At 40.4% G+C, this 16,422-nt stretch overlaps 1 protein-coding gene across 1 annotated transcript in view; it reads right to left on the reverse strand.

Moving 5' to 3' along the window:
• Positions 1-1,716: 1,716 nt before the first annotated feature.
• The window catches only part of GSG1L (GSG1 like), a 212,615-nt gene continuing 197,909 nt past the window's right edge, over positions 1,717-16,422 (reverse strand). Inside the window, exon 5 of the mRNA XM_063429465.1 lies at positions 1,717-2,005. Within this exon, the coding sequence (XP_063285535.1) occupies positions 1,717-2,005 (289 nt within the window). The remainder of the gene's footprint in view (positions 2,006-16,422) is intronic.

Here is a 16,422-nt window from a genome sequence, read left to right on the forward strand (position 1 = left end):
CCTATAGCAATATTTTTAACTAGTAAGCTATTTTGTTGATTTTATATACATTTGTTTAACCCCTTAAGGACACATGACATGTGACATGTCATGATTCCCTTTTATTCCAGAAGTTTGGTCCTTAAGGGGTTAAAGTGGCAATGGATACCTCTCTTTCTTTAAATGCATTTTTAATGTATAATTTTTAGCCAAGTATCTCCACCTCTCCTACCTTCTAATCTAATTCTAAGTGAGTCACAATCTTTCCTTGCCAGAGACCCCCTGGGCAGAAGTTGTACTTTGAAAACCTAAGTGAGTATTTAGGACTTCTGTATTTTATCCTTTTTGTTTTTAATCTGTTGTCGGTGTAATTAATTTGTATATCATATATTTTTATATGCACTGTGACTATTTTTGCTCATAATAAACATTCTTTTTTTAAGTTCTGCCTTTGTCTGGTTAAGAATCACGTTACCTGAAGAGACTAGTAAGTATTTTTGCAATTCCTTAAATATTGTGCTAAGTAATATTTGGTGGGTTTTATTATTGATTTACCTGGGGGACCAAGGCACCCCATTTATAAATTGTCTTGGTGGTGGCAGCGTTAAAATAGTTATATTATTATGTTTAAGTGTGGGTGGTGTTGAAGGGGGATTTTGTCATTATTTCCGGTCTAGTGCAGACAAATAGTGTACTTTAACCCTTTCATCATCACAACTACGTCACGCACACCCTTGAAGTAGGGTGCGTTCGTGACTAATTGGTGGCATAGCGGTGGGATAACTAAAAGATTTTTCATCTTTTTGTACCAGATTTTAGTGTTGCTGGATTTGTTAATTTATCTAAAAGAAATTGTGTCTCAATTTCCAAAGGCTGAACTGAATATAATATATTTACACCTCAACAGTCCCCCCCACAATCTCTGTTTTTTCTTTGCTTTCTTTTATTTACCAAATGGAGTACCAGGCGCAGTCCAAGGCAGTGCTAGATCAGCTTTGCCGGGAGAGATATATTCCATGTCGGGGGGAAAACCAAAGAGGAGCTATTACAAGCACTGGTTACTATGATATGCAACAAGGGGGATTTTGTCATTATTTCCGGTCTAGTGTTGACAAATAGTGAACTTTAACCCTTTCACCACCACAACTACGTCACACACACCCTTGGAGTAGGGTGAGTTCGTGACACTCTTGACTTTGTCTTTTTCACTCTAGCTTATCCTTTTAATTTACATATTTTTCTAATGTTTTTATCTGACCCTTATTTAGTGTAGGTTTCCCTGCAACCCATATAGCTAGGATTTTCACCTGAATCTTCACAGGCACTTTACCACATAGTACAACCTGCTCATTTTAAGATAAGATTCTTTACATTTTTTTTTTTTTTGGTATACAAGTGTCGGGAATGGCATTACTAATACCAAATCTACAAAATGTATTTAAAAGAAAAAAGGCAAAGTTTTATAAATACATTTTTCATTCAAAGTTATTTATGAGGTTCTACTCTCTTTGATATGTGAGCTTGCATAGAGACTTCTAAAAAATACAATTTCAATGCATAAGGGTAATTTGAATTTTATTTCCTTCTTGTTGTCTCTCCAGTCACTTCTCCATTAATTCCATGTGGGTTCAGTTATTATCACTTTTTATGAGCTGCAAGTTGTCTGGACAATTTTGCGTTCAAAGATCCAGTGTGTAGTAGTACATGAGAATTTTACCAAATGTGAATTCTGTAAATTCAGCACTGTTCTTCCACAGTCTCTGGGATTTCTCCAAAGTTGCCTGAAGCCCCGGTTAGAATAGACTGCTTTGCATTTTTGACAACTGCCTCTGATATTTTCAGAGAGTAAGAAACTGAATTGACTGGTTTATCTTCTAGATACTTACATGAATCCATGGATATTTGCTCTTGTATGACTTGCTCAAATATTTTATGCTTGTTTCCAAATTCTATGACAGTTTTAGTATAAGAGTTCAGTGTAGTAACAGAAGCTGCCATACAGCAAGTGAAGGAGCACCATGCAAGGCTGGAAATGGAGAAAAAATAAGTATATTAGATATAAATTTGCAAACAGACTTTCATTTTTTACACCATATAGCAATTCACATCATGCAACACTTGAAACAGTCCCTTGTTCCTTCACCCCAGTAAATATTACATTGTGAATAATGCAGTGTATGTAACGACAAAACATACTTACCTCCGCTGCATCTCTGCAGGAGTGGGCCCTCTGCCATCCCATAATACTTCAGGTGTACACATGCACATTTGCAGATTATTTCAGCAGTGCTTTTACTACCCATGTGCTTTGCGTATTGCACTGCAAGAGTTAACTAATTTACATAATTTACACAAACTGGGGCAAGTATTCTAGCTGCCTCTTTAACAGCTCGGAGGGTGGTAGCTGTTTTACAAACCCCTGCATTTGCACATTTTAGATCTGATTCAGCCATCAGATATTATTACTGTTCACAGAGCTATTTTGCTAATGACACATACATTGAGCTGTAGTTGGTGTGGTGACTATAGTGTCCCTTTTATTGTGAGCTTATTTTGGCAGGTCCCTCTTCACCTACTGTTACGGTATGTTATACATGTTTTGTTATAATGAAATGTTTGTCTTGTTTCCTATTGCATAGCGCTGCAGAATATGTTGGTGCTATATAAATAATTGTAATTGGTATTTTGTAACCTATGACCTTCAGCTTGTTCCTTATGCTTACTCTGCAAACAATGTAATACCTTTTGGACGTTACTCTCACCTTTCTTTTTTATTACATTCAGAACCCAGCAGTACATGTATAGTGAATTGTAATAGTAAACTCACTTGAAAGACCCCTGATTTGTATCATACTGCATCTCCTGAGTACTATTGCCAATACATATACCATTAAGGCAAATTTTGTGTATTTGAATGTTATATATTTATAAAGTGGCTCGCAGACAAGTAGTGGATATAGGAGTTCTCCTTTACTTCAGCACACACACAATAATAAGAGTACAACATAAGACACACTAATACAAACAGGAACCAAGTGCATAAATTCACTATGCTGCCATCTGCTGGGAGGTGGACTGCATAACACCTCAATACATAACACTCCTCCCCCCAAACCTCAAAGTCTTTGAAATAACTGGGAGGGTGTATATTTCCTCTTGGGTGCCCAGGGGGCAAGTTTGAAACTGCTTCACTTGGACCTTCAGTTGTGCCCATTCCTTCTTCCTGTTATCTGTCAGATGACCCGCAAGGAAGTGGTTCTGCAACAACAACTCCTGGAGAACTGACACCATTATCCTCCAGTGGTTCACCATCATCCGGCATCACAGAAAACATAGTATGACTTGGACCGGCAGCAGACACAATCTCATCACTCCGTTCCCGGATCTGATCAACATGCCTTCGTAATATTCTACCATCAGGAATTTGTACTTTGTATGACAAAAGTCCTGTGGCCACAAGTTCTTTTGCAGGTATCCATTTAGGCCCAGAAACATAGTTTCTGACATAGACAGCACTGTCAAGTGCAAATACTCTCACAGTAGAAGCATTATAGTTCTTATTGAATTGCAATTCTCACTTCTCTTGTAAATCAGAAGTCAAATCAGGATGTAAACGATCCAGACAAGTTTTAAGACGCTGGTTCACAAGGAACTCTGCTGGGCTACTACCAGTGCTTGAGCATGGTGTTACATGTTGTTGCAGAAGGAAATTTGCAAGTATACGATTCCAATCTCCTTCAGTGACTGCTTACCCATATTCAGTGAAAATGGTGTTCAGACTTTAGGATGCCATCTTGTCCTAGGTTAGTGTAATTCCCCCAAGTCAGGGAATTTCCCATGTTGTTTGCACCCGTACATTTTAGTCTAAACATAGATAAGATGTTCCCATTTGAAATGACCAAGTTATGGCCTCGTATCAAGTTATGGTCAAGTTAAGGTAGATCCTAAAATTACCTTTTAGAACATATAAGGCATAAATATGTGTACTTATTAATATTAGGACACAGAGGAGAGATTTTGGAGACAGAGACGCTGCTTCATTTTATCATGACTGAGAGAGGTTGACATTTACAGGAGGGTATGTTATTCTATTTTACTGATATTGCAAGCATATACTTTAATCTTATAAATTCTGCTATAAATTATTGTAATGGATTTTAAGTCTATATTTATATTTTTATTTAGTAAAATATTTAAAAAGACAAAACGTTATTGTTTCCAAGACACTCCCTATTTTATATTGTATTCTCAATTATTTATATATTTTAAATAGGGGAACTGGCTTCGGTTACAATTGGCGTCCAACATGGGGCTGGTACTTTGGAAACTTTAACTATAAAATACACCTAGGTAACCTCTTATATGTAAGAGAAGACCCAATACGTTGTCATGGCACAAGTCTTGAAATATCAAGAATTTAATTAGCTATTTGTAACCCAGACACAAAGAGTGATCTTCATCAGGGAGAGCTGATTTTATATAAACTTGCACAAGGCACTTGGAATTCAGGTTCTAGGTACATTGTAATTAGCATACAATGCTGCAATTGTGGATTTTAATGGATATGACAAGAGAGACATATATAAATATTTGGTGAATTCCCTAATATGTCTAATACACCAGCACAGCATTAGTTCCAAAACAGTTGGTTGTAGGCAGGGGGTCATGTTCTCTCTGTAACTGCATAGTTTGCACTCTCAAAAAGACTTATTAATGCAAGATATTGTTGTCATGAGAAAAGTGATAAGACATCCTTGTTATACATCCTTTACTTTACTAAATGCTCTGCAAAAATAAATATTTATAAAATAATTAATAATGAGGGGCGGGGCCTGACAACTGAGAGCAGAGGACCCATACCTGGTTAGCTCCTGCTCTGCAGCAACAAACAAGCTATTTTAAGCCACAAAATCAGGACCTAATCAGCCCAAAAAGACCACCAGCCAGAAGGTGACAAGCAGTGGCACACAACGATGCCAAACAAGCAACAAATCTGGTACACTGCACTAGCCCTGCCTGAGAGGCCTACACACGTGGTCGGCGTGCGGGAGACTGCCGCACCCCCGCTGACAACCACGGCTGACAAGCGGGGACCAGACCCTCGTTGCCCCCCCCCCCCTGGACCGGTGGGGGTTATCCCGGTCTACCTTCGGGAGACCCTGAGATGACCTGGCAAGACTGCTGAAGCGACACAGGGGCCTGTAACAAACGGAGGCACTACACCCAAAATGGCGGAGGCAGCTTGCTCCCACAGTACCCACAGCGAGCAGCCAGGAATAAAGCATGGGCTGGACAGGGCCTTCCAAGCTTTCTGGGACAAGCTGGAAGCTCTAATGTTCCTGGAGAATTCAAAGGCAGTGCCTGTCACCAAGCCACACACTCACCCAAGCGGGATTAAACAGGTGAAGGCACAGACACCTCGAGTACCAATCCGCCCGGAGAGTCGAAAGCAACGAGACACCCACAAGCGGCAGGAGACAGAAGACCCACCGTTGCTGCAACAGGAGCATGCCGACAGCCCCAGGGAATCAGCAAGTAAACCGACGGACGCACATCAGCCGGACCTCCCACCAACCTAACAGCGAGGGCTTACCCACAAGAGGTCAGAACCACCTGACACACAGTCTGCCGGTGAAGACCTGATCCCTACCCGTTCAAGGCATAGGCTGACCGGCAAAACAGGAGAGAGGATGGCCCTAATGGAACAACGGTACCCACCATTCACACAAAAATTGGACACTCACGCACTCTGTTATGCAGATACATCCTAGGGGACTCACCTTTTGTTGACTAGACTGTCTTTTGCTACCGCATGCAAACACCCCCCCTGGAAAGCCCAGTTAAGCCCCTTGTAACACAGCATTTTAGCAATCCTTTGGGACATGCTACACCAATTGCCCTAACTTCAGGACTAAGCCTATCAATATCCACCAAGCGGTAAACCTAACGATTTGTCTACTACGTAAATATAAATATAAAATTGTGCATGTACTTTAATTATCCCAATTGTTCTAGCTATGTACTAAACACGCTGGAGGATTGCCGTTGGGGTACCTCATGCGTAGATGTAAAACGAATATGCACTCAAAAAAAATAATAATATATATGTAAGATCAGGGTAAAATAAAATTGTAAGAATGGGGGTCAAGGGCTGCGCTTGAACAAAAGAAGTAAAAAGTGTATAAAAATATATATAGATAAAATAAGCAATAATAATAAAATCAAGTAAAGTTCATCCGGATGTATAGAAAAATAAATATAAATGAAATTGAAACAGTCTCACTGGTGTGTAATGATACGGTAATAATCCTCAAGTGTTGCTCCGTCCGTATGGTAGGTAGTCCATATATGTGAAAATAAAAGAGAAAAGAAAAAGCTGCCAATGGTGAAATATTGTATGACATACAATATTTCACCATTGGCAGCTTTTTCTTTTCTCTTTTATTTTCACATATATGGACTACCTACCATACGGACGGAGCAACACTTGAGGATTATTACCGTATCATTACACACCAGTGAGACTGTTTCAATTTCATTTATATTTATTTTTCTATACATCCGGATGAACTTTACTTGATTTTATTATTATTGCTTATTTTATCTATATATATTTTTATACACTTTTTACTTCTTTTGTTCAAGCGCAGCCCTTGACCCCCATTCTTGCATTTTCTTGTTTTCAATAAAGGGTTTCCCAAGGGATCTCCCTTTTAGGGTTGCTGCTTAATTGAATTAGCGCAGACTCTTCCTCCTTTTTGTTTTAAAATAAAATTGTAAATATACAGGATCTCTAAAAACGTTTAATACTACATTTACAGCTTTAAATGTAACCAAAAGATACTAAATGATGTGTTAAGCAGCCAGCCCAATTAACTAGCTCAATTTACTAGAATAGCACAAGTATTCTACTATTAAAAGTGCACATCTCCTGCACATAATGACCTTGCTTACTCGGGTACAGAATTGAGTCTATTGCAATGGCAGAAGGATTAAAGATGACTATTTGAAAAGGGAAAGCTTACTTAAAGCAGTGGTACTATACCACTGTACCTGCAGTGGTAGCAGTAAGAACATTAGAGCAATGATACTGTACTATACTGACTGCAATCAGATCAGACACATGTAATCTCAGTGGATTGCTCAAGCATAAAATAAAATATCAATGTTGCATTTCTTTAAAACAAAAGAATTAATAAATATGCGGTACCAGGCTGCATTCGGAAGCCTGCTGTCTCAGAGAAAAGAACTGAGTTTAAAAGTCTAGTGAAAAGCCCACAGTCAACCACACATGATGGGTAAAATAATTGCTTCTATAAAAGCCATATGCTACAACAGTTATGTATATAAATACAGATTAAGGAACAGCACACAAATAAAAAAAACTTTTCAAAATTTGTGAGGATGCTAAAGATAAGCTATTTCAGCAAACTAATATGGGGATTCAGTTCCACCATATGTTCATATATGTACAGTATCCCAATATCGGTGGGTCCTACAGTAATTCTAACAATAGAGGTAGTGCTAATGCTAAAAATTTAATTTTAATGATATGTTAGAGCATTTGTGAATTCAAAATTAATGGGATAAAAATCTGCAATATTGTAAAAGCAATTAAAAAGAAAATGCAGTGTTAAAACTAGTAGACATGTGTAATTCGTTTCGGTCCGAATGTTAATTCGGCCGAATTTTGGGAAATTTGGACATTCGGATACGGATAGCTGAATTGCCAAAGTGCTGAATTTCGGGAGTGGCAAACCAAACCAAACCAAACTGCCGAAGCGCTGAATTTCGGATTTGCTGAACCTAACTGCCGAATTTCAGATTTACCAAAGTACTAATATACCCAGTGGAAGAATGAGGAATGTTACACTGTCTACCAGTTTAAATATAAAGGTAGCCAGGATTCAGCTGTAAGCATTTGCAACACTTACAAAAATCAAGTAACACGTTCATATAAAATGTAAGTTACTTAGCCAGTCAATGGATGGGAATGAGTAAGTAGATAGCTCCCTAATACCATGGGAATTAGGGAGTTATCCACCAAAGGATGCTAATTAACGAAATTAACGAATGCTGAGTAAAAATTACTTGGTATTAGTAAACTCTGCCCCTACTCGCTATACCACAAGTAGGGGCATGTCTAGTAAACAGTGAGCAGCCTGAGAGGTGGGTGCCCTAAAGTAAAATAAGGGGGGGTCCTCCCCCCCGACCCGCACCCCTGAGCGTAGGGTGGGGGGCCCTAAAGTAGAATAAAGGGGGGGACTTATTGTCCTCCCCACCCCTGAATGGCAGGTGGGGGTCCTAAATAAAAATGTTACCCCCCCAGGTGACTAGTGGTCCCCAAACCCCTAGTCACCCCCTCCCAAAAAAAATGAATAAACCCCTACCTACCTCCCTCACCCTAAAAATAGTGAGGGGGAACAATAACTAAGTACCTGGAAAAAAAAATACAAATTACCATTTGATGTCATCTTTTTTTCTGAAATCTTTTTTCAGCCCCCAAAAAGGGCAAATAAAATACAATACCCGTCAAAAAAAAAACCAGAGCGCAAAAAAAAAAATCCAAAGAAAAAAATAAACCAGACACTGAAAAAGTAATCCATCTTCACTCATGGAGGGCACCATGCCGCCTGAGTTCCGCATGGTGGGGGAAGGCTTATAAAGCCTTGCCCTGCCCTGCAATTAGGCTCAGAGCACTCTGATTGGTTGGCTTAAGCCAACCAGAGTGCTCTGACAGGTAAATGAAGAGACTGACAGGTAGGTCTCTACATTTACCTGTCACAGCACTCTGATTGGTTGGCTTGAAATCTGATTTTCCCATGCTGTGTAATTTGACTCATAACACTGATTGGTTGATTGAAAGCAACCAGAGTTATGAGTCAAATTACACAGCGAGGGGAAATCCCAAAATAACTTTCCCATGCTGTGTAAAATGACACAGAGCACTCCGATTGGTTGGATTGCAAGCCAACCAATCAGAGTGCTTTGACAGGTAACTGTAGATACCTACCTGTCAGTCTCTTAATTTACCTGTCAGAGCACTCTGGTTGGCTTAAGCCAACCAATCAGAGTGCTCTGAGCCTAATTGCAGGGCGTGTCAAGGCCTTATAAGCCTTGCCCCACCCTGTGGAGCTCAGTCTGCGTGGTACCCTGCATGGGTGAAGATGGATTACTTTTTTAGCTACTGGGTTTTTATTCTGTCTTTTTTTTGCGCTCTGTTTTTTGATGTTTTTTTCAAAGTGCGACGGGTATTATGTGTTTTTTTTTTGCCTTTTTGGGGCTGAAAAAAAGAAGATTTTAGAAACAAGAAGGCATCAAATAGTAAGTTTTATTGCTTTTTTACAGGTACTTAGTTATTGTCCCCCCCTCACTATATTTAAGGTGAGGGGGTAGGTAGGGGTTTATTATAATTTTTTGGGAGGGGGTGACTAGGGCTTTGGGGACCCCTAGTCACCGGGGGGTAACATTTTTTTTAGGGCCCCCACCCGCTGCTCAGGGGTGGGGGGGGAGGACAATAGGTCCCCCCTTATTTTAATTTAGGGCCCCCATCGCCACTCATGGGTGGGGGCCAGGGGGGAGGACAATAGGTTCCCCCCCTTATTGGTATTTAGGGCCCCTACCCGCCGCTCAGGGGTGGGGGCTGGGTGGGGAGGACAATAGGTTCCCCCTTATTCTAATTTAGGGCACCCACCCTCATTCTAATTTAGGGCCCCCACCCGCCGCCCAGGGGTGGGAGTCGGGGGGGGAGGGCAATAGGTCCCCCCCTTTATTCTAATTTAGGGCCCCCACCCACCGCACAGGGCACGGGGTGGGGGCTCGGGAGGGCAGGACACTTGTTTTTTTTTTTTAATGGTGAGCACATTCGATTGCACGCGCAGTGCCCCAAATTTGAAGTAGGAGGACCGACCAAGCATCTTTTTCCATCTCCCGCTTCCTAAAATCGATGCCTTATATACACGTCCCCTGATAGGGGATGTAACAGGGATTAAACTGATAGGAATAGTACTACTTAACACAACACTCCGATCTGGTGGCACATTAGATTGCAGGCGCAGTGCCCCAAATTTGAAGTAGGATGACCGACCAAGCATGTATTTCCATCTCTCGCTTCCTAAAATCGATTTTAGGAAGCGGGAGATGGAAAAAGATGCTTGGTCGGTCCTCCTAGTTCCTTGACTGGGTTTCGATGTGGACCTACAAGGTCAACTGCTACCTGACTGAAGGGTTCGTCAATGATAGGCATAGATACGAGATGGGCTTTAGGGTGGTCTCCTCTTTTCCTTAATCTTTGAGAGACATTGCAGGTCCTGCAGTATTGTCGCACATCCCCAGAGACCCCCGGCCAAAAGAAGTTCTGAGTCACTCGGTGGGAGGTGCGCTGTACTCCCAGGTGTCCGGCCAGAGATATGTCGTGTCCGATCCGCAGAAGCTCCAACCATTATTTCCTAGGAACTAATAGTCGCTTCTGGGATGGGGCGGCTCCTGTTTTGTGAGTCTCACTTAGGCTGCATTGCCTATCTTGTTCCCAAATAAACCTTTCTCCCTCCAATCCCCCTTGCTCGGTCTCTGCCTTGGCCCTATACTGGAGTAGGGATGGGTCCCTGGTCTCCCTTCCAAACTCTCCTGGGATGTCCCAGTCTAATGGGGTGATTGTCTTACCTGTGTCTCCCTTTTTTTTTTTCATTTCACATTTTTTTTTTATTAGTACCAAACAGCAGTACATCACAATATTACATGTTATCCAATGCTCCTGTAGCAGTTAAATCTACATGCAGTTTACAAAAACTAAAACCAGCTTTCTTGCTTAATGGAGTACTACTTTATCGCCATATTGCTTTATACATTTATCAAACTAAGGATAGGGGAAATGGGTACAGAAAAAAAGGGGAGGATTAGGAGTAGGGGAAACCCTCTTTTACTCTCTGTTAACTTAACATTTTCCATTTTCCGTTTTTAAAGGAATATCCCTCTTTTACAATGATCCCAGTTCCACCAAAGCTTTTGCCCTTTATAGTCCTATTGAGTTGCTTTTCCTTAGGGCGTCCTAACTCTAAATGTCCGTTCTGTAACCTAAAATTAAACTTAAACACATCTTTCATCTTAGTCAGACCGTCCTACATTATGTGCTTATGTTGCTTGTATTGGACCCCTTTGAAGCCGAATGATTGCTAGTCCAACTGAGCCATTCTTCCTGATATCTATCTATATATCCATTTGCTTCGCTAGCCATCTTCTCGTATGCGCTTATACAATTCATCCTAGTATATATTCCCTCTAATAAGGGTATTACTTTGCTCTTCCAATTACTAGCCAGGGCTATTTTTGCGACCTTTCTATGAGGGTGTACATTAATTCCGGAGATAATATGAAGTAAATATTATTCTACATCCAATGGTATTAAAAACTCTGTCTTATAGAAAATTGTGCTTTGGATACTTTTCCAAGGCACAGTCCCAGAACACATGCGTCATAGTTCCTGCTGCTGTATCACACCTCCAACATAGCCCTGTTGTACCAGCGTACATTCGTGCTAACCTTTGAGGCACCAAATACCACCGCATTGTTATTTTGCAGTAGGCCTCCCATAGCGAGAGGTTTCGTGAAGCTGGCTAAGTACTAGTCATGGCTAAGTACCAGTCTGCTCTGGGGATCTCTTTCCCTATTTCCCTCTTCCATTGTGTCATGTATATTAATTTTTCAGGAGCTACACTTTCTGTCAGTACAGTATAGCACAAGGATAGTGGTTTAACATTTGTGTATGATAGAATACCTCTAGGCGTAAGTGAATTATTTACATTAAGGGGTGGGTTATCAGAGGCGTGTGCTTGCACAATATTCTTAATTCTTAAAAATAAGTACATATCTCTAGGTTCCAACTCTAGTTCAGTTTGGAGGTCTGGGAAAAGCTTTAGTTGTGTCCCATACATAAGTCACCTACTTGTCTTGCACCGTTATTCTGCCATCTCTTTACTTGAAGGCCTGGGGAGAGGGCCGCTAACGCGTAATTGGTGCGGCTCTAAGTAGTTAGGTCGGATTTATCACATATGAGCACCACTCCTTCCAAACCTTTAGTAAAGTCTTTGTGCTATGTAAGATGAATTTAGTGGGAGTCTTTGGAACCGAACACGTCCATAAGTAGTGTATTGCATTATTTGTATCTAGACTTATGTTTTCTAAAGATAGCCAAAGTGGGTATTGGGCAGCTTTCCTAAGTCTCAGTAGCCTAATTGCCTGTGCTAAAAAGGAGAATGTATAATAGATTTTTATATCTGGTAACCCTAATCTGCCTTTTTCGTAAGGTAATCCTGAACTTCCCCGTGCTACTCTAGGAGGCTTCCTCTTCCAGAGCACACGCTGAAGGCCTGACACCCACTTTAAGGACACTGACTGCTATTAGCTTACACTGAAAAACTTTTTTTCTTTGTAAAGGCACGCTATAGAGACACCAGATATGAGTGGCAAAGTACACTTGCTGAGGTTGGCAGAGCACACGCTGAAGGCCTGACACCCGCTTTAAGCACACTGACTGCTATTAGCATACACTGAAATACTTTTTTTCTTTGTAAATGCGCTATATAGACACCAGATACGAGTGGCAAAGTACACTTGCTGAGGTTGGCAGAGCACACGCTGAAGGCCTGACAGCCGCTTTAAGAACACTGACTGCTATTAGCTTACACTGAAAAACTTTTTTTCTTTGTAAAGGCACGCTATAGAGACACCAGATATGAGTGGCAAAGTACACTTGTTGAGGTTGGCAGAGCACACGCTGAAGGCCTGACACCCGCTTTAAGGACACTGACTGCTATTAGCTTACACTGAAAAACTTTTTTCTTTGTAAAGGCACGCTATAGAAACACCAGATGTGAGTGGCAAAGTACACTTGCTGAGGTTGGCAGAGCACACGCTGAAGGCCTGACACCCGCTTTAAGGACACTGACTGCTATTAGCTTACACTGAAAAACATTTTTTCTTTGTAAAGGCACGCTATAGAGACACCAGATATGAGTGGCAAAGTACACTTGCTGAGGTTAGCAGAGCACACGCTGAAGGCCTGACACCCGCTTTAAGGACACTGACTGCTATTAGCTTACAGTGAAAAACTTTTTTCTTTGTAAAGGCACGCTATAGAAACACCAGATATGAGTGGCAAAGTACACTTGCTGACGTTGGCAGAGCACACGCTGAAGGCCTGACACCCGCTTTAAGGACACTGACTGCTATTAGCTTACAGTGAAAAACTTTTTTCTTTGTAAAGGCACGCTATAGAGACACCATATATGAGTGGCAAAGTACACTTGCTGAGGTTGGCAGAGCACACGCTGAAGGCCTGACACCCACTTTAAGGACACTGACTGCTATTCGCTTACAGTGAAAAACTTTTTTTCTTTGTAAGAGCACGCTATAGAGACACCAGATATGAGTGGCAAAGAACACTTGCTGAGGTTGGCAGAGCACACGCTGAAGGCCTGACACCCGCTTTAAGGACACTGACTGCTATTAGCTTACACTGAAAAACTTTATTTCTTTGTAAAAGCACGCTATAGAGACACCAGATATGAGTGGCAAAGTACACTGGCAGAGGTTGTCAGAGTACACGCTGAAGGCTTGACACCCAGACGCTTGCAGACAACTAACTGCTATTCAATATATTACAGTGAAAACATTTTTTTTTCTTTTTAAATGTCAAGCTTAAGCTATTGTGACACCAGATATGAGTGGTGGCACTGGGCAAATGGGCACAGTATCCAATGTGAGCCTGACACAGAAGCTGGCAGGCAACTAACTGCTATTCAATCTATTACAGTGAAAACATTTTTTTTCTTTTTAAATGTCAAGCTTAAACTATTGTGACACCAGATATGAGTGGTGGCACTGGGCAAATGGGCACAATATCCACTGTGAGCCTGACACAGAAGCCTGCAGGCAGGCAACTGCAATTACATTACACAGAAAAAAAAAAAAAAAAGCAGACTGATGTTCTAGCCCTAAAAAGGGCTTTTTGGGGTGCTGTCCTTACAGCAGAGATCAGATGAGTCCTTCAGGACTGTAGTGGACACTGAATACCCTAGCCTAGCTATACATTTCCCTATCTAATGAGCAGCAGCTACACTTTCCCTCCTCTCACTAAGAATGCAGCTTCAGAATGAATCTAAAATGGATGCTGGGAGGGAGGTGGGAGGGTCTGGAAGGGAGGGTCTGCTGCTAATTTGCTGGAATGTGTCTGCTGACCGTGAAGCACAGGGTCAAAGTTTGCTCAATGATGACGAATAGGGGGCGGATCCAACCGCGCATGTGTTCGGCCGCGGCGGCAAACACGCTATGTTCACCGGGAACTATTCGCCGGCGAACAGTTCGGTACATCACTAATCAGAAGACATAACCATTGATAAATTAGAAGAAATTATGTTAAAATATTTTGAAGCCCTAGGAATAGAAGTGTCAAAATACAATTCTACAATGGCATGCCAAAACTGCACCTACGATTTCAAGAGATGTCATTATTAATTCTCAATCTTTCAAATTTAAGGAGATTATATATTCATCAATTAAAGAAAAAAACTCATAGAAGAATAATTCAGTTCAATAAAAACCTTTTCAGATTTTTCCTGGATCACAAGATTGATCTAAAAGATCAATTACAACTATTTTAAGATCACGTGAGATCAAATACAGATGGGGATTTCCTACAAAACTATTATAATTTCAAAACAAAATATTGTTAAAAACCCTAAAAACTAAAGAAACATTATGAGATATAATTGCTAATGACTAGAAGGGAGGTGAAGTTAAGAAATTTTTTCTTCTCCCCTCTCTTTTTCTTCCTTTGGCCCTCTTCTTCCTCATTTCTCATTGGTTGTGGAATATGGTGACGTGAGGGAAAGAGAAGGAGAGAAGAAAAACTATCCTATAATAGAAATTAAGTTTGGCATAAGCTGCTTAAATTTTTTTTTTTTATTAATATTATTTTTTTTTATAGAGGCTAGATTAATTATTTTAATTTGTAAACTGAATGATTATATCTTCACTTTGATAAATTTGTACGCCCCAAACATAGGTCAAATAACATTTTTAGAAAAACTCTTTAACAAAGTAGATAAGATTGCTAAGGGCAAGTTAATATTAGCTGATGACTATAACTGCGTAGTAAATGTGTTATTCGATTAGAAGCTTAAAGCGAGACAAAATAGATAATAGAACAGCAAGACTTTCCAGATCTCTGCTAATGCTACTAAAAAAGTTTGGATTCTTCGATATTTGGCTTCCACTACACACAAAAACACCCGCAAGACAAGGACTACACGCACTTCTCAGCCAGCCATTGCTCCTATGCAAGAATAGACATGATTATGTGTAACTTCATTTCAACACAGACTATAAGAAAAGCTTTAATAAACACGATCACATGGTCAGATCACAATGCCATCATATGGTCTCTTAAAGAAAATTTGACAACTAAAGCCATATCAGATTGTAGGATAAATTATTACATACTACACAATGCTGATAACATAAATCAATAAAAAAAAATGGTAGATTCTAATTTGGTTCTCTGGGCGGCTTATAAGTGTCTTATACGAGGACATATTATCAAAATGAGTGCAATCGAAAATAAAAAAATATTGATTAATATGTCAAACTTATTGGTTTCCTTATATCATTTAGAGAATACTAATAAAGAAAATCCGTCAAAATACAATTTCGCCAGGATTAAAGCTCTAAAAAAACAAATAAATAGTCTAAATATTGAAAATATAAGCAGAAATCTGGAAATTCTAAAGCAAAAATGGTACCATAAAAGTAAGAAAGCAGATAAAATACTAACAAATAAGCTAAAAAAAGGAATTTGTAAATAAAAGAATGTATAAGATAATTGATGATAATAACAAGAGTTACCTTTCCTCAGAAGGTATTGGCAGTACTTTAAATAAATATTACTGTAACGGAGCTCCGCGTACTCCGACCGAGTACCCTCCGTTGATGGACGCTTCCTAGCTTGCGCCGAGGACCACAAGCACCGCACTGGACACCACAGCCACCGCAGACTCCACAACCGCCGTAGCTTAACTTGAGCCTCGCCGTCTTCTGTCCACCCTGGATCGGCTTCTGTCCTCCAGGACCATGTGGGGAAGACCTCTCCTCCAGGAGAGTGTAACAGGAACAGCTCTTAAAAGAGCTGAGTGATTAAAGCCCAAGGGAGTATGTAAAACATAGCAATCCCCAGTGTGATATAGCAGTTCCCTCCAATAACGAGACAAGGCTACGTATTGACGGTCAAAAAGAACTGAACTCTAGATTTATTCACACACTGTCTTATAAAGGATTCTCCCATGTAAGGATGGGATTTACAGTACACCAATCAATCCGTACAATACACACAGACACTCCCACACAAAATCCTCCCCTTTGCCTGTAATATGATTACTGAACACAATGGGT

Source organism: Pelobates fuscus, chromosome 8, assembly GCF_036172605.1.
Source record: "Pelobates fuscus isolate aPelFus1 chromosome 8, aPelFus1.pri, whole genome shotgun sequence".
Lineage (NCBI taxonomy): Eukaryota > Metazoa > Chordata > Amphibia > Anura > Pelobatidae > Pelobates > Pelobates fuscus.